General features: G+C 34.3%; 1 protein-coding gene across 2 annotated transcripts; it reads left to right on the top strand.

Annotated features, from left to right (window-relative positions):
* Window positions 1-214: 214 nt before the first annotated feature.
* On the top strand, window positions 215-19,281 carry LOC123704784 (heart- and neural crest derivatives-expressed protein 2). 2 transcript variants are annotated; one of them, XM_045653284.1, is made up of 8 exons: window positions 215-450; window positions 4,666-4,750; window positions 5,108-5,215; window positions 6,478-6,561; window positions 8,847-9,031; window positions 10,159-10,251; window positions 11,444-11,581; window positions 18,871-19,281. In XM_045653284.1, exons 2-8 carry the CDS (start codon window positions 4,666-4,668, stop codon window positions 18,961-18,963), a joined length of 786 nt encoding a protein of 261 aa, XP_045509240.1. In that variant the 5' UTR covers window positions 215-450; the 3' UTR covers window positions 18,964-19,281. The 2 variants fall into 2 exon arrangements, with proteins under 2 accessions (XP_045509240.1, XP_045509241.1); XM_045653285.1 differs by lacking the exon at window positions 10,159-10,251.
* The last annotated feature ends 1,060 nt before the right edge of the window (window positions 19,282-20,341 follow it).

Here is a 20,341-nt window from a genome sequence, read left to right as displayed (position 1 = left end):
TCTGCTACCTTGAATTATCGCTTTTTTTATCTTATCTGTCATTTGTCTGGAAACGTCAAAAAATTGGCGGCAAAGTCGAGTGCATGAAAAAAAATCAGTAGTAGCGGTGTTCAAAATAAAATTAGAGATAACACGGAGATAATAAGCCACGCCTCTATGGGCGGGAATCAGGAAGCTGGGATACAGATTCATCTCCAGTAACTGTTTAGTATTCGCCGATTTCTGACGTTTTCCCGCGCGAAACGCTGTCAAGATTTTGACGTTTTTTGACAGCTGTTTAAAAAAATAAAGGTGTTTAGTGCCAGTGTTTTTTTTTTTAATAAATGTTTAAAAGACATGTGATTCGTGTATTGTGAAATACTTAATAAAATTCAATTGTGATGTGAAAAAGTGTTGTATTTATTGGTTTAAAGATTTTAATAATAATACCCACCGACAAACGTATTAAAGGTAAGTTTTTTTTTTTAATTTTCATGGGGGGGTTGTAGGTGCCGAGGGGGTTGCGGAAGAATTCTAACAAATACCCGCGGCCCCCTCATTAAAGCGGCTCGACGGAACACAGTGGGGTTTTAGTCGGTAAGAATCCGACATAACCCACGGCTCCTTCCCCGGGGGCCGTGGGTATCTTTGGAAGATTTCCCCACTATAAAAAAAAAAAAAAAAAAAAAAAGGGGGGGTTGTAGGTACTTATTTATTAAAATAAAGTAGGTAGATACTTTACCTACCTACAAAAAAGTTCTTATAAGAAAAATAAAACTAAATCTATTCCTGTTTTAAATAAATAATAATAATAAATACTTATTTCAGGACAATTTTCACACACGGCACGATCTGATCCCATACTCAGCTTTCGCTTGTGTAATGTGTTATGGAAACCAGATGGCTGATAAACATACATATATAATTTTAAATAAATAGTTACTTAATACTTACAGATAATAATAAAATAGGTAACTAGGCATATTATGTAGATTGTAGGTAGTTACTAAAATTATCTATGGAAGTAGGTACCTATAGAGTCATCGTTTACCGATGTAATAATTATAAACATAAAAAATAGATGCGACATAAAAAAACAATACATACCTACTAAGGTTAGTTATTTATTCGAGTACCTATACCTAACTGGTGTACGAGAATTAAAAATTAAAATTTTGATTATTTTATTTCAATCAAATAAAAAAAAATAAACATCTAGCCATGTAGGTAAATGAAGTCGCGATGTTTTGAAGGTAATTACATGTCCCGCAGCCGGAGGCCCCAAAAGAAACTCAGATAATATACTTAGAAACTACATTTAATGGCTAAAGTGAAACTTTACACCCATGTCTGCACGATGCAGACCGGAGTCAAAGAATGAATTTATCTTAATATAAGTAGGTATATAAATCTCGTGTCACAATGTTTTCTTAATATATATAAATCTCGTGTCACAATGTTTGTCCTCAATGGACTCCTAAACCACTTAACCGATTATAATAAAATTCACACACCATGTGCAGTTTGATCCAACTTGAGAGATAGGATAGGTTTTATCCCGGAAATCCCACGGGAAATTGAAATAGATATGTGGGGTTTTCTATGAAAACGCGGGCGAAGCCGCGGGCGGAAAGCTAGTACATTATAATAATTATAAAGACGTAAGCTTGGATGCTAACTAAGGGAAATCGCACCCACATTCTATTCCCGTGCGAACGGCGTATTCAGCAGTTTTGTATGAAGGCAGGGCCGTAACTAGGTTAAACAAAAAATATTTTTTTTTATGTTTGTTTGTTTTTACTCTTTATAACACGCTTTTATTAGCTTCACCTGTGTGTTTGTATGTAACCGGCATGTTTGATCCTTAGACTCGATTTTGACCCACTTTAAGCTACAGATTTAGGTAATTCTTATTGCACACTTATGAACAATCGGTGAGAATAGGTACAATAATTTCATGAGATTACGCGTGTTATTTAGTTTTTTTTAACTATATCTTTTATATGTACTCTAATTTATATTTATACTTAAATAATAAAGCTGAAGATTTTGTTTGTTTGAACGCGCTAATCTCAAGAACTACTAGTCCAATTTGAAAAATTCTTTCAGTGTTAGATAGCCCATTTATCGAGGAAGGCTATAGGCTATAGGTATATCATCTCGCTAAGATCAACAGGAGCGGAGCAATGCGGGTAAAACCGCGGAGCACAGCTAGTCAATTTGAAAGTTATTACTTTTCCTAGTACCTAATAAAAGACTTAAATATAGAATAATATCTAAATAATTACTAGATAGTAATATTTATTTTCCGGTAAATCCGGACGAAACCGGGACAAACTAACAACACATAAAATTCAAGCGAACACGTGTGTATCACATTGTAGTGTTTATATTATGCGATGCCGATCGTGTGACTTCGTGTCAAAACTTAAGAATGAGGACTGAGGAGTTTGATATTTCGATACATACCTACATACTTACATAGGTACATATATTTTTCATATTTTTCATGAAGTAAGTTAATTTAACAATATATCTATCAACTAGGTTTCTGCCCGCGGCTTCGCCCGCGCAGTCAAATAAAAACCCGCATAGTTCCCGTTCCCGTGGTATTTCCGGGATTGCGTCATTTTCCCTGGATAAAAAGTAGCCTATGTCCTTTCTCGGGTATCAAAATATCTCTATACCAAATTTCATTCAAATTGGTTCAGTAGTTAAGACGTGATTGAGTAACAGACAGACAGACAGAGTTACTTTCGCATTTATAATAATACTAGCGGCCCGCCCCGGCTTCGCCCGTGGTACATTTTTACGTTTTCTCTCCATAAGAACCATCCTCGTACTTCAAGAAATGTAATAAAAAAAGAATTAACGAAATCGGTTCAGTTGTTCTCGAGTTATGCGCTTACCAACACATTTTGCGATTCATTTTTATATTATAGATTAGTACGGATAGTATGGATGTCTCACAATCCACGTAATCAAACTGAAAGCGGATCAAAATTTGCTGTTTTTACATCAAAATAGGCGAAAATTTACTTATCTGGATAAAATAAATACAGTGATAAAATCGACATCTTCTTCCATACACCCAACAAGCTCCGTTCTATAGTGAAGGATATACAAAAATTGATACCTTAAATTGTTGTCATCATCATCTATCATCTATTAATTAAAAATTATTATTCTTTTAATAATAAAAATACCTTTGTAAAAATAATTTTGTATTGTACTCTTAAGAAATAGCTCTGTATAATTGGCGCATGCTGTGTTAACCTCTAATTGTTTGTTACTTTATCGCAATAACTATATGTTATGTAATAATAATTATATCAAAGAATCATTGTAAACAAATGTTGGTTAACCAAATAAATAAATAAATAAATAAATAAATTGTGTGCCAATTACCTAATGGCCGCTCTGCAAAACTGAGTCTAGATAATCTGAATATAGATTGCATTAACAGTATTAAAGTCATTAGCCCTGTCCGTTTTACACAGGGTTCGATATACGTGGTTATACCTTCAGTTCCCCTACTCCCTACAGGCTACATGATCATCACTACATACCTACTTAGTATAAAACAAAGTCGCTTTCTCTGTCCCTATGTCTCTTTGTATGCTAAAATCTTTAAAACTACGCAACGGATTTTGATGCTGTTTTTTTTAAATAGATAGAGTGATTTAAGAGGAAGGTTTTAGTATATAATTTACTAGCTTTCCGCCCGCGGCTTCGCCCCCGTTTTCAAAGGAAAACCCGCATAGTTCCCGTTCCCGGGTGATTTCCGGGATAAAACCTATCCTATGTGTTAATCCAAGTTACCCTCTATATTTGTGCTAAATTTCATTGTAATCGGTTCTGTAATATTTGCGTGAAAGAGTAACAAACACACACACATCCTCACACACTTTCGCATTTATAATATTAGTAGGATTACATATTCGTCCATGGGATTACGCAATGACCTATTATACTAGTAGACGCGGCATACGCCAACATCATTGCACTAAAAAATAGCGTAATTAATACATACCTACTTACTAACGCATTATCACCAATACAGTTGTTCTCTCTTTCACTCTCACGCACGAGACATAATACAATATGTCTCACTCATGTACTTCGTAATAACAACTGCCGATTAAAATACATAAAGAACGTCCAGCCACGACGCTGAATGGTGCGTGACTAAGTGAAACTCGGGCACTTACCTGAGTTTTTTCTTGCCAAAATAGAGAGCGGGTAACGTATCTAGCTCTTTTATATATCATAGGGATTACGTAGGTACCTAAATATTTATTAAGTTGTGTAAATAACACAGCTTCGTTAAACATATTTTTCTATATATTTACTTTCGCAATAAATCATCATCATCACGTTCTGTAATACTTACATATTAGAAATTTCAGTGCGAAAAAACTTCAAAATTGTCAATTATAGCTCATAGAAAACAGTCCATTTTGCCGTTTTCACCTACTAAGGGCCCTTAAGGCCGGTTGCAGAGCTTCACCGACCATCAGTGCGTACGTCAGTCGCGCTTGTCATATGTATGGGAATTCATAAAACCGTTCATAGCTAGACCGACCATACGCACGCGTATTTCCATACATATGACAAGCTCGACTGATGTACGCACTGATGGTCGGTGAAGCTCTGCAACCGGCCTTAAAACATACCTCTTTCCAGATGTCAAGTTACGGCAGCACCACACCACCAGACGATGGGTTTGATAGATACGAAACCCCATATTATTGTCAACAAACACATCAAGGTAAGAAGATTATAAAATATCTATATAAATAGCAGTAGCTGAAGCAGAAGAGTTTGTTTGTTTGAACGCGCTAATCTCAGGAACTAGGTCCGATTTGAAAAGATCTTTCGGTGTTAGATGGCCCATTTATCGAGCAAGCATAATTTTCGAACTATGCCCCACGGATTCACCCGCATTGCTCCGCTTCTGTTGGTCTTAGCGTGATGATCTAGCCTTCCTCGATAAATGGGCTATCTATAATCTAACACTGACAAAATTTTTCAAATCGGACCAGTAGTTCCCGACATTGGCGCATTCGAACATACAAACTCCTAAAACAAAACTTAATTTTTTTTTTTAATTATTTTTATTTTATAGGTAGCCCGATGGATGGTGGCGTGTATTGGCCTGGATCAAATGAAGTTCATGAGTTCGATTCCCAGGATATGTATCATGATACAAATAATTATATTGGCAGGAATTATGGTAAGAATTTATTCCTTATTTTCTTTCTTCGAATATTATTAGTTAATATCGATATGTATAGCTAGATAGGTTACTAATTACCCCTGAAAATAAAATAAGTAAAGGTGCTCGTAAAAGGGCTAGTTTTGACGTGACAACGTCTTATAAATTGGTTTGCCGGGTGACACTTCAAGAAACTGCGTTACGCTCCGCTCACGTTATGCGCTCACAATGAGAGCGAGTGAGAGGCACGCGTCCCTTCCACTCGGGCATGGTTAGCCCGCCTAAGAGCGAGAGAGACAGACATAAAAAGTCGTTGTCACGTAAAACTTTCGCTCGTATACCGACTTTACAGGCAACCAATTTTTTTTGACAATTTCTTGCTGCAATAGTATAGCTGCCAAGTAGTGCCAAGTTGCCGATTATATCTCTCAACACAGTGCAACAATTGCTGCAATATTGCTGTGTAGCCCGGAGATATTGCCGAGATATTGCATTATATTATGCCGCGTGCGAATAAAATCTCTCAGCAATCCAGTTGCCGAATGTTGCTGGGCTACTCTCGGCAATGTATTGCAAAATGAAATTGCAGCAAGGGTACCATTGCAAATATACAGAGACATAGGTATTGGTCAATAAAAACTGGCAGCAAGATGCATCTTTTGTAGCCCGTTTACAGGCACCTTAACACAATCTTTTTAACACGTTTATAATAATTTAGTGATGTAACGATACGATTTTGCCGATACGATAGCGATACCGATATTTTGAGAAACGATACTGATACCAATATGGACGGCTTGGTAGATAAATAGATAATTAATTACGCACTTAATATGCATAAAAGTTACCTACATTTAACAGAGACTCGACTGTACATCTTATTAAACACGTTTTATCATCATCGCATCGTTACATCGCATCGCTGTGATTATGATAATATATACGTACGGTTACTTACATATTTTGTAAAATTAAATTGTAATACTGAAATGATTTAAAAGAGCAACTATGGAGTTTCTTGCCGAATCTTCTCCATAGATACTGCTTTCCGAATCGGTGGTAAATGATAAAAATATGTATTGACGTTTCAAAAGTGCTTCTCGAAGAAGTCTAATTGAATAAATAAATGTTTGAGTTTGAGTTTTGAGTTTGAGCTGTTATAATATTATATTAGCTTCTCCCGTTTGTTTGTTTGTGTGCGAGGATCGGTAACAATACAATAATTTCATAATAAACTTATTACTTATAGCTTTTTTTTAACCATATTTATTTTATTTTAGGTTATGAAGAAATGCAAATGGCAAACGAGCCCTACGACTTCCATCACAATATAATTCATCATAACTATTCACAAAACAGTGCAGGTAAGAACTTTTTATTTAAAAAAAAGTGTTTTGGCGCAAACGCTTAGTGATTTTTTTTAAATTTCGATGTAATGTCCACAATAAGCATCTAAGGAAACAAGAAAACCATTTAATTATAATATTTTGTAATGGGTAGCGTTGTAGAAATCACAATAGTGTTATAGGGCCTAAATGTCGGCCGTCTTTGTACATGTTTATTCATAACTAGCTTTCCGCCGGCGGCTCCACCCGCGGTTTCAAAGAAAAACTCGCATAGTTCCCGTTCCCGTGGAATTTCCGGGATAAAACCTATCCTATATTACTCGTGGATAATGTAGCTTTCGAATGGTGAAAGAATTTTTAAAATCGGTCCAGTAGTTTATGAGCCTATTCATTACAATCAAACAAACAAAGTTTTCCTCTTATAATAATAATAATAATAATAAGGGCGTAGGGATGTGACGACCCCATCGCCCACGGTTGGGATATCTATTGTTTACGTGATAATAGATATTCCACCCGTGCAATCAGTCAACCCGCAGGACACCTTGTGGCGGGGTGTCGGGGAGTAGCGACCCCGCGGGAACCGAGTGCTCCCGGGGGAGGCCCCTGTCTTCATCTCCGGCTTGCCTTCACCGGCCGGTCGGAGTGAAGCCTGACGAGGACAGGACCCCCACCTCTGGCTTGCCTTAACCGGCCGGCCAGAGTGGAGTCGCGAGAGCTTTTAGCTCGAAGGGTGGATGCGAAGCGTAAGTGGCGAGTGGGCACGTGATGCTGGACCCTCAGGGAGCGCGTGATCGGAGTTTAAAGTCCAGGGACGCCTCTCCACCCTTAGCTGCTCACAATATGTTGCCCCCTTGTCGCACTATTGCAGCGACTTGTTTCGGGGGCCCATACAGTGAGAGGGCGAGTCACCACCTGCCACCATATTTTTACTTTCTTTTAGTAGAAAGGCAGGTGCCATAGTTTCCCATAGTCCCCAGTACCAGTCCATTTAGCATCCCAATCCATAGCCCAATTATTAAATTTCCATACCCTGCAATAGTCCTACATCGGCCGCGGACTGCCTAGGGCTGTATCTCTATAGTGCAGTCATGGGCAGGCTGCGGCTGGTGTCCCACAACACATTAAAAGTCTCGAAAGGGCCTCTGCGTGTTGGATCCGTGTCCCCACGTAAGCCTTCCAAAGATCCGGGTACCGTCCTTCTGGTGGTACCCGAGTATTATGGAGAAGAGAAACATAATAATAATAAAGCTCATTTATTCCGTGTAATAAATCAAAATTTACATTTCAAATGTTTTGTTAGTTGTTAGTTTAACTTAATTTATTTTAGTATCTAATGTTAGTTTAATTTTTTCTTATTTCCACGGACCCCTTATTGGGTAAAAGCCTCCTCTCTCCTCTTCCATGTAATCCTATCCTGTGAAATTTTCATCCAGTTTTTGCCCACCGTTTCTATTAAATCATCAGCCCATCGCTTTCTTGGTTTACCTTTTTTCCTTTTTCCTGTTGGTCCTGCCCATTTAGTTGTCAGTAATGTCCATCTGTTATCTGTATATCTCGATATGTGACCCGCCCATTGCCATTTGAGATGTAGAGCTTGGCGGAGAGCATCTGTTAGTTTAGTTTTATTTCTTATGTCTTATAATATTATCTTATAATATTATCTATATCTATAGTGTAGATAATCGCCGTATTGGCCAACGTCGACTATCATGTTGGGCCAACGCTGCCCATTGTGTAGAGAGCCCATTATGTGTGTGCAATAAAGAAGGACTATTATATTAATTACTAGCTGCGCTCCCGTTGGTCTAAGCGTGATGATATATAGCCTATAGCCTTCCTCGATGAATAGGCTAACACCGAAAGAATTTTCCAAATCGGACCAGTAGTTCCTGAGATTAGCGCGTTCAAACAAACAAACTCTTCAGCTTTATAATCAGTTGAGAATCTAAGTTTCGTAAATGTCCTTAAATTCTCAAAACACTGAGTGGATATAGGTACATATTATGTATATTGATAATTTTAATTATTTTATTGTTATAACTAGCTTACCGTCCGCGGCTTCGCCCGCTTTGTCTGAAACTTAATCAATTATATACTAAAACCTTCCTCTTGAATCACTCTATCTATTAAAAAAACCGCATCAAAATCGGTTGCGTAGTTTTAAAGATTTAAGCATACAAAGGGACATAGAGACAGAGAAAGCGACTTTGTTTTATACTATGTAGTGATAACTGTATTTATATACTAACGGTACAAATAAGTATACTTTCTTTCCTTCACTAAAAACGTATCTTTTCAAGGTATCGAATGCGACATGCAATCCCTCCCCCGATACGATAGAGCGCCGCCATCTTTTGTCCGCGTTGTCAAACGACGAACAACAGCCAACAAGAAAGAGAGAAGGCGAACGCAGAGCATTAACACAGCGTTCACGGATTTGAGGGAATGTATTCCTAATGTACCTCCAGATACGAAATTGTCCAAGGTAAATAAATAAGTAAATATAATAAGGTAAATATATAAATAATGAAGAACGTGTGTGAGCACACGTGTCAGAAGTGAAAATTCTTTGGCAAGATTCAAAGATCAAAATCGACGGCTCGATAACGTGACAGTATTGCCATGACGTGACCTGGTACTCTCAATGCGCCTAGAAGTTTCACTTCAGAAGGCCGGTTTTATGACTCTCTGATAAAGTCCTTGGTAGACGATAGTGTTTGACATTTTTCATACATTTTCAATTTAGCAACAGAATCCGTCCCAAGAAGCTTATATATATATCCGTCCCTATTGGGATCGGAAAGGCCATAAACAAAAAAGAAGAAGAACAAGAATTTGACAAAATTGTCTATGACTGTAATTGATAGATAGTACATAATAAGGGTGCTTTTCCACCAATAATGTGCGAGAATGTGTAGCGAGGAATGTGTTTGTAAATAACCAATAGTATCGCTTCAAACGCTAAACGCTGCAATCTTCAAACTAAATGAAATCCTTGCATATTTTTTGTGGATAAGCACCCTAATGCCCTTGATTAAATTTAGAAAGGTGTAATAAGAGCATGAACATTTAAATATCCATATTTTTACTGGTTTGGCTCTTATATAAACTAAACGAAATATCAGGAAGATGTGAAACCGGTCCTTTGTATTGCAAATTGGACAAATTATTAATAAAGACAATAATGTCCAATTCAATTATCTAGAACAGTCTGTAGTTAAGTCATAAGTAAAGAACTTTCAATTTTCATTCGCATGTTAAATGCTTCAAAATTCGTTATAGTGTTTTAATCAATAGAGTTTTTATTTATATATTAAACTGTGATGTTTCATTAATAATTATGGCAGAGAAAAAGATAGATTACGGAAATTGTAAGAAAGTATGCATAGTTGGATGAAATCAAGATGATATACCTAATAAAATTATTTCATGTACATGTTAAGGTCACCATATGTAAAAGCTCTTCATATATTCTTTTCGGTCATCATAAAATCCTCTGTTTTGTTATTCCATATTTAAAAGTTGAACTTTAGGTCCCTAAAAAAGCTGTTTTCCCGTCTATAATTTTCTCTGTCTATGTCCAATACATAGTAGTCTATCTATTGTCTATAGAAGGAAAGACGGCGGACTGAAAGCATAAATACAGCATTTACAGACCTCAGAGATCGTATTCCTAACGTACCACCTGATACCAAATTGTCCAAGGTAATTAAATATTTGTGATTGTTCTAGTGAATATAACCTTTTAAGAAATAATAATATAAAACTTTTTAAAATATGGTAAATGTTAAAAATACTTATGTAATGACGATTCGAAAGTGCTACTAAATAGTAGTCTAATTGAATAAATGAATGTTTGAGTTTGAAACTACAGGCCATAGACTATAGAGGGAGAATGGGAGTTACAAAAACAATTTCGAATTTTAAATATACGCGCGTTAAGATGTAAATTTATAACATCTATTGAGCATAGTACACAACACCTGTAGACGCATTATTCCAGGTTTATTTTTAACATTTTTTTTAATACATCATGACACTGGCACACTAGATTGCCATTTTGAAGTTAAACTTCTTTATCAAGGTTGGAAAAAAATTTAGTGTAACATTTTTTCGTTACGCGCCATCTTTTTCTTAACCCTACCACGGGTGATTCGACGTATTTTTGTAAAGTATCATATAGTAAATTATTTTTTGAAAATTAAGGTTTAATAAAGAAGTTTCACTTTGTACGTATGAACACTAGTACACGCACACATTTTTTTTAACTAATTATATCTCAATTATATCTCAGAATAATAACCCGGGACGCACTGTTTACTTGAGACGCGTCTGAAAAGCGACATATGCGATATGTTAGTTTTTCGTAAAAAATATTACTTACCCATAGTTAGTAAAACTGGTACTCACTTAGTTTGAATTACATTCCATTATTTTTTTTATAATATGGTAAGGATATAATATTATATTTAAAAAAATGTCATCGGCTCGTCTCAAGTTAATTCGTACGGTTTGTATATTAAGACACTGGCACAAAAAATGTTATAAAGAAAAAAAAATGTGTGCGTGTACTAGTGTACACACGTAAGAAGTGAAACTTCTTTATGACCTTATTTTTCAAAAAATAATTTACTATATATATGCAACTTTACAGAAATACGTCGAATCACGCGTGGTAGGGATAAGAAAAAGATGGCGCGTAACGGAAAAATGTCACGCGTAACGAAAAAATGTTATACTAAAATTTTTTCCAACCCCGATAAAGAAGTTTCACTTCAAAAGAACTTTTTTTCATAACCAAAGGCTAAGGTCCTATTTGTCAGTTCTCCAGCCCCAATACTACTTTAGTTATTATATGTATTATGTGCCGATAGTATTAGGCAATGTTTGTCCCCAGATAAAAACGCTCCGACTCGCGACATCATACATTTCCTACTTATTGAAAGTACTGGAGAGCGATGGGGAGCCAGCTGGAGGGTTCAGAGCTGAATTACATCATACACCGCCTAGACGACGTGCTGTTGATCATAGTCAGGTAAAAACACATAAATGAAAAGAACATACATGCACATGCAGACACACACACATACACACGTACACACATACATGCACTCTGTGAGAATATGTTTTTTTTATTTTTTTATTTTTACGCTGCAATAGGGGAGCGCTTGGCCACGATCTCGCCTGATGGTAAGCTGAGATGTGGCCTAAGATGGAGCGCGCTTCCCTAGAATGTACCTGTTCACTATCCTCTTGAAGACCCCCATATTGTACCTACTAGCTGTCCGCCCGCGTTTTAAAGAAAAACTCGCATAGGTCCCGTTCCTTTGGTATTTTCGGGATAAAACCTATCCTATGATTTAATACAAGTTAACCTCTATATGTGTGATTCATTCTAATCGGTTCTGTAGTATTTGCGTGAAAGAGTAACAAACATACCTACACATACACATCCATCCTCACAAACTTTCGCATTTATAATATTAGTAGGATTAGTATATATTATATTATTAAGTTGGTTCACACATTTATATCACAAAATCAAGCTTCGAGCTTTATCCTAAGCATTCCGATTAGAATGATGCATAGAAATGGCCATAGTGTACTTATTTGTTGTTCTTGTATTAGCGAATGATTAAGTATATTATTTTTATAGATAAATTCAAAAACTGGCCAATATTGCAATAAAAGCCTTTCTATTATATGAGAAAAATACCCTTTGAGAAAACAAGTTTATTGCGGCATAGACAATTTTAACTAACGCAAATTTTGGCCATTAAATCTTCAAAAAAAAGTAACACAAATTTTTTATATGACTGTCTTAAAAAAAATACTTACGTTTTGACTTAACAAATTGGCGCCATTTTCAATCGCTGCATAGCTTGCTGCTAGATAATATCGAGCATTATTATGACAGTTATTTAAAAAAATAAAGTTTTGACATAACAAATTGGCGCCATTTTCAATAGCAGCACAGATTATACACTGGCGTCAGACCGCGCACATGCACTCGTTCCCTTGAGAATGTTTCGAGTGCATTCAAGTGGGCTAATGCGTTTTTATCTTTCGTTATTGGCAATTGAATTTTGTAATCTGATTTGTGTTTTAAAAGATTCCATTATGACTTGGGAAAGTCTATACTCTATACCTACTACCTATATATAGATACTTTTTTATTAGTCTGAGTTTAAAATATCTAAGAATTATTATGGGAGATATTGTGAGCTCGATTTTTTAAGTCTATATAATATATTGTGTTATCAAAGTCGCTTTCTCTGTCCCTATGTCATATCTCTAATATATAAAAATCAATGCCACTTTTCGTTGTAATTCCATAACTCGAGAACGGCTGAACCGATTTCGATAATTCTTTTTTTATTATATTCCTTGAAGTACGAGGATGGTTCTTATGTAGAGAAAACGTTAATATGTACCACGGGCGAAGCCGGGGCGGACCGCTAGTTATCTTTAGATTTTGATGCGGTTTTTTTTAATAGATGGAGTGATTGAAGAGGAAGGTTTATATAAGTATGTATAATTTGTTAAGTTTTATACACAGCGAGCGAAGCCGCTGACGGAAAGCTAGTCAATCGTAAAATATTGTATGAAATGAAAATTTTGTTATTTTGCAAGTAAATATGATATGGATAAAGTTATATGTCGTAATTTGATTCATCTTTAAATGGACTGCATGAGCTAAAAACGTGTTTTATAGCCTTTTAAGATTCAGTATATTTAAAAAATCTAATATTATTTTTGTTTCATTATGTAGGTACTATGTATATTTACATAATGAAGAACAGCTGGACGGATTTCGTTATTTCTTTTTTTATAATATTCCTTATAATACGAATGAAATGGTTCTCATGGAGAGAAAACGTAAACACTAAACATGTACCATGGGCGAAGCCGGGGCAGACAACTAGTATTTGATACCATAGAAAGAAATCACAAATGATACCTTTAAAACACTTTTTGACCTTTGTATATAGGTACTACTTAGATGGATATTTCTATCCATAATAAAATTTATTTATTTAATTAATAAAAATAATTACCTACATATTTATATTTATTTACTTTTCTGAATTTAGCCAAATCCACATTCCTTATCTACAGCACGTGGCCTTTCCAATAATAAAATTCGCATTGAATCCGACACCGCAGTTTATTAGATAGGGCCATGTGTTTGTCTGTTTTGTGTTGTTTATTTTTGGCTTGATTTTATTACGGGAAATGTTTCCTTCATTTTGTTATAAATGTGTAATTAGTTATTGCCGTGTTTCGTAGTTTTATATACATACAAATTATATATAGCTTTACGCCCGCGGCTTCGCCCTCGTTTTCGAAGTAAAACCCGCATAGTTCCCGTAGGATTTCCGGGATAAAACCTATCCTGTGTGTTAATCCAAGTTACCCTCTATATGTGTGCTAAATTTCGTTATAATCGGTTTAGTAGTATTTGTGAAAACAAACATCCATAAGTCCATCCTCACAAATATTATCTACTAGCGGTCCGCTCCGGCTTCGCCCGTGGTACATGTTTACGTTTTCTCTACATAAGATCCATCCTCGTACTTCAAGGAATATAATAAAAAAAGAATTATCGAAATCGGTTCAGCCGTTCTCGAGTTATGCGCTTACCAACACATTTTGCGATTCATTTTTATATAATCTATTACCACTACATGAGTACATAGTATAAAAAAGTCGCTCTCTCTGTCCCTATATCCCTTTGTATGCTTAAATCTTTAAAACTACGCAACGGATTTTGATGCGGTTTTTTTAATAGATAGAGTGATTGAAGAGGTAGGTTAGTATATTATTTATTAGGTTTTAGACAAAGCGGGCGAAGCCGCAGGCGGAAAGCTAGTGGTTATTAAAATATGAAAGACTAAAAATTCTTATTTTGAAATCATTTCACGGTCGAGTACTTTTTTTTTCTACTTCGTTAACTATTTACTATTTAATATTAACGGAACCCTAATTCTCAAGTAGGTCACATCTACCTGTACGCGTGCGCATGTTTATCGTTTGCGTCTGGTTTTCATCAAATACGGTTCAGCTAGTGCAGAGAGAAACGGAAATAAAACATAACTACCTACATGTGTTGTGTGGCTTTGCTCGCATTGATTTGGTTTTTTTTTTCTCTAGTAGTTTTTGTTGAAGTTAATAGTAGAAAGAAGTACTTACCACGCTTTGTATGCCTACATAATCTATACTAATATTATAAAGCTGAAGAATTTGTTCGTTTGTTTGAACGCGCTAATCTCAAGAACTAATGGTCCGATTTGAAAAATTGTTTCTGTGTTAAATAGCCCATTTATCGAGGAACGCTAGAGTTCACATCATACATAAATGATAAAACATCATCTCATCTAGTACCTATATAAAAAATTAAAATTGAAATTTTCATTGACATAAAAATTCACAGCCACAAAGGAAAAAATACACGCGGGAAATTTTGACAGCCGCCCCGCCACATGCAGATAATATACCAATTATCTAACGCGGTACAGATTAAAAATAATATCTATTACACGCTCAATGGTGTTGTAACAAAAACATGAATTTCAAGTGGATACAATCAGTTCGTTTGTATTTAACATGTGTTAATAATTGACTGATATTTAGTGTTTTATATTGAATTTCATAATATATCTATGTATGTAACATTTAAATTTGAAATCGCCATAGAAAATGTTTAGCATTTTTTCTCTGTAGCCTTGTGGATATGTACATTGTACAACCTGCCTACTTAAATCCAAAAACCGATAGCGGAATAATAATACGAATATAGATCTAAAATAATAACAGTATACCTACTGTTTTTTTACACCCGTTTACTATTTTTATATGTATGTTTGTAAACGTATAATAACTTTAAATTTTATTTTAAACTAGCTGCTCAATGTAGGATTCTTATAGTAAAACAATATTTTAAGTCGGTCCAGTAGCTTTCGGAGCCTATTCGGATATACAGGTGTCCCACTATCGGTATACTAAGCGCGAAGGTACTTGTAGTTTTGCATGCACTGATCACGTAAAAAATTCTAAATTTTTTGCTAATTTTTTCCTTAAATTCCATGTTTTCATCTCTAGCTTCGCGCAACAGGCATATATCCCGTCGCTCACGTTCTGGTGGCAAACTTGGACAGGTTGCTTGTTATACGTGTATTTTTAAGAATTCATCTACATATTTGAAAAAAAAACGCGTCTGGAATTTTATATCTAAGTATTTTTACGTACTCATCGTATGCAAAACTATAACCTCCTTTGAGCTTAGTATACCAACAATGGGACAGCCTGTATAGTATTTCATAAGTAATTTTGTCATAGAAATAAATGTTAAGTTTGGTTAAAATTTTATTTGTTTATCTTAGTTATTATACACCACTACATAGTATAAAACAAAGTCGCTTTCTCTGTCACTATGTCCCTGTTATGTATGCTTAAATCTTTAAAACTACGCAACGGATTTTGATGCGGTTTTTTTTAATAGATAGAGTGATTCAAGAGGAAGGTTTTAGTATATAATTTATTAAGTTTTAGACAAAGCGGGCGAAGCCGCAGGTGGTAAGCTAATAAATAGATAGCTGTTACTATATTCATTAAATATTGAATGTTAGTCATCTTAACTTGTATTTTCTAGAATAATTATTTACATAACTTTTTCTTAACATAACCTTCTTTTGAACCTTTATTAAATAATAATTATTTTAATTTTAAATAAATAATATAATAGCAACACTTGAACAAACATAGTTAATTAATGTAATAATTAATAAATAAGGCAATAAAATACATATTTTTGTTTAAATGCACTTGTAATGACTTGAATGCAATTGTAATGACTTTGACACGAAAATAGTGAAAGAATTGAATTTTTTTTTCAATAATTTTTTTTTCGAATATTTGTTTAAAAGGTGCATTAGGATAATTCCGAATGACGTGGTAAATGCATTAATGTTAAATTAATGCGTAATATTGTACTTTCACTGTTTTATCCTTGACCTTGTTTTGTTTTTAACCGACTTTAAAAAAGGAGGAGGTTATCAATTCGGCCGTTATGTTTTTTTTTTTTTTTTATGTATGTACACCGATCACTCCGAGGTTTCTGAACCGATTTACGTGATTATTTTTTTTGTTCGATGCGGGATGGTGTCGAATTGGTCCCATAAAATTTTTATTCGGATAGGCCCAGTAGTTTTTATTTTATGAGCATTTTTGTCTGTGTTTGTAAATGTTGCAAGTGCAAGTTTGAAGTCGGTTGTTTTTAACGCAGTTATTGACTTGTGTTGGTTGTTGTTTGTTTGGTTGGTTGTCTGGAAGAGATCGCTGTCTTAGCGATAAGAACGCCTGTTATGCTCAACTTTTGTTTTATTTTTATTTATTTTTTCATTACTTCTAAGTTAAACAATTTTGGTGCACAATAAAGTATTTTTGAATGTAATTAGTGATTGATTTAACAAATATTGCGATACCTTCACGATACTCACAATATGCTCTGAAGGTAAATGTTAAAATATGTAATGACGTTTCAAAAGTGCTTATTTATGAAGTCTAATTGAATAAATAAATGTTTGAGTTTGAGTTTGAAGTGGTACCTATTCACAATTTGCCGTAAGGTATTTATTACCCGTCATCCGGAATTCCCCGAATGCACTATATTGCATTTTATTAATACTATATACTTACTTAAGTGTTAATTTTATATAAGTATTTATTTAAAATTATATATGTATGTTTATCAGCCATCTGGTTTCCATAACACAAGCGAAAGCTTAGTATGGGATCAGATCGTGCCGTGTGTGAAAATTGTCCTGAAATATTTATTTATTTATGTAGGGATAAAACTAACACTAATCCTACGCTGATTTCGATACAGTTTCTTTAATTGATTTATTGATAGGTATGAGCATGTATGCTAAATTTCATTGTAAACGGTTCAGTAGTATTTGCGTGAAAGAGTAATAAACATACATACACATACATCCATCCCCACAAACTTATAAAAAATTAAAATATTTTTTTATGTGTTTTTAATAGGGATGCGCCGAATACCGAATACATATTCGGTATTCGGCATATTCGGCATCTTTTTCACTATTCGTATTCGGCCGAATTATTCGGTTTAGGTACCGAATATATTCGGTATGAGTATTTCTAGTTTCTTGGCTATAGAACTAAATAAATAACTTCATATTATGAATGATTTATGTCATACTATACACAAGTCAAAGAAATCCTATGAAGAATGTTTGAACCTAAGGTAACCGGGTGTAATCGTTAAGTGTGCACAGGCGATTATTCCGTAATTATAACAGATATCAAAAAACCTTAAACTGATATTGAAAGTACTATACCTAATGAGTAAAATGACTATAATAATTTTTTAAAAATAAAACGAGAAATATCCAAAAATGTTACATGAAACGCTCCCATACATTGTCCCATACAATGTTCGAGACGACATCCTCGATTTGGAATACCATTGTATTCCACATCGAGCTCTATTTACAGTCTCTAAATGAACTTTCACTAAAATTTGCGAAATAATTATAGCACAAAATCAAATAACAAAGCAAAACCTTTCATATTAAATGTTTGAAATAGTCATATTTCATACTAAATGTATGGGAGCGTTTCATGTAACATTTTTGGATATTTTTCGTTTTATTTTTAAAAAGTTATTATTGTCATTTTACTCATTAGGTATAGTACTTTCAATATGAGTTAAAAGTTTTATGATATCTGTAATAGTTGTGGAATAATCGCCTGTGCACACTTAACGATTACACCCTGTATAAAATAAAACGATCATTACATTTCAAACCAACGTTTATTTTGTAAATTTACATCAACATAATTTAATCATGTTTATTATTAGAACTTAGTCAGTATTTAATATTTATAATACTTTAAATCCTGAAGTCTGAAGACAATGCTTTTAGTCCCAATAGAAAATGACATTACGTCCGCTCATATTGCAAACACTAACTTAAAGTAAAAATATAAAAATTTTAAACAATTTAAAAATTTTAATATTTTGTGCGAAGTTTCAACACAACTGAGACGGCACGGAGTGCGCGGGTGATATACGCGGATGGCGGGCGGTGAGGTAAGGCTCGCCACCGAGCCGGCAGCTACTTGCGACCCGTTAGAACCGGTTTACGCATCAAAACACGTCAAAACATTGAACCGAATAATTCGGCCGAATATTCGGTTCGGTAAGGTTCTAACCGAATAGTATTCGGTATTCGGTTATTCGGTGAAACCACTATTCGGCGCATCTCTAGTTTTTAATATATTTTTTTGTTACAGAATGCAACAGACAAAAAAGGCAAAGGGCGAACCGGGTGGCCGCAACATGTATGGGCGTTGGAACTGAAGAGCGAACAAAACTTACAAAGTTAAAAATTAAAAAAGCGTGTGTCCGAAGTGAAACTTCTTTGTCAAGCTTCAAAGATACCAAAATCGTCGACTCCATGACGTGACGGTATTGCCATGACGTGACCTTGAAATTTTACTCTCGCGCAAAGAAGTTTCACTTCACAAATTAGGAATAATTTTTCCAGTCTTTGTTATATTTTAATTCTAGTCTAGCTATATTTGTAAATAAATGTAAATTTATATTAATAACTAAGAATACAACTTATTTACTTTATTACCTAAGTTACTTATAACAGCTATCTATCAGTGAGAGTTCCATCAAAATAGAGCGAACATTTTTTCTAAAAATACAAATTTTTTTTTGCCAAACATTAATTTTCACTAGTTTTATTTCAAAACCTATTATTTTTTAGTAAAATCATATTATTCCTAGTTAAAAAAATATAGATAATTACTGCTCTCTTTGTGTAAATGAAGTACCTATAGGATAAAAATAAATGAAAAAAAAATTCTGACCGATGTTTAATTTTTTTTATACTTTTTTTTATACTTAAGTATATAATAGCAATGAGCAAGACTTGCCGCAATGTCTAGGTAAATACAAGTTGAGCATTTGATCTGTGGCGACATTAATTTTTTTCGTCATATTTTGTTAGTGGATTATTATTTTTAAATTTTATTTATATTGTAAATAATTTATGTAATTTGTACCAAAGACTTATGCCAAATATATTAATTAAATGAATTTTGTGTTTTATTTATATTAAGATAAGCAGAACATTTATTTTAGCATTAGTTTAAATCATTTCACAAATAAGAAAAATAAATTCATGAAGTAAGAACAAGTTTTTAAGTTATTTTATACTTAATACTATATTATGTTGTGGCCATATCATAGATTTCATCATTTTATGAAATGGTCGCATTTCATGATGTGGCCAACATAGTTAGATCAGTCCCGAACGGCTAAATTGGTCAAGCATCCGCCCCGGATTGGCGTGAAAGGATGCGGGTTCGAGTCCCGCCTCATGATCGAATTTTTTCTATTCTTTATACCGAAATAATTTTTCAAATCGGACCAGTAGTTCCTGAGATTAGTGCGTTTAAACAAACAAACTCTTCAGCTTTATAATATTAGTATAGATATTCCTTGAAGAACGAGGATGGTTCTCGCCATAATAACCATCATGAAAATGAAAACATGTAGGTACCACGGGTGAAGTTGAGGCGAATCGTTTTATAAATATAAGTACGTAATATTTAAATATAAATTTTGAAAGCAGTGAGATTCGAATCCCGCATTTAATGTTAATAATTAAAGTATTATTAAAATCTACAGTACATATTATTATGTGCCTCTTAGTGCCAATTTTTCAATACTTGGTTAAAATTTATCCGTCCA

Source organism: Colias croceus, chromosome 30 (assembly GCF_905220415.1).
Source record: "Colias croceus chromosome 30, ilColCroc2.1".
Lineage (NCBI taxonomy): Eukaryota > Metazoa > Arthropoda > Insecta > Lepidoptera > Pieridae > Colias > Colias croceus.
Note: the sequence above shows the minus strand (reverse complement) of the source record. Positions and strands in the feature narration are given on the sequence as shown.

Bases quoted from the DNA above. Each gene is read 5' to 3' on its own strand.
- LOC123704784 (XM_045653284.1), top strand. From the start codon at position 4,666: ATGTCAAGTTACGGCAGCACCACACCACCAGACGATGGGTTTGATAGA. The intron at 5,216-6,477 runs GTAAGAATTTAT...ATTTTATTTTAG, and splicing joins TTATATTGGCAGGAATTATG to GTTATGAAGAAATGCAAATG. The intron at 9,032-10,158 runs GTAAATAAATAA...TATTGTCTATAG, and splicing joins CAGATACGAAATTGTCCAAG to AAGGAAAGACGGCGGACTGA.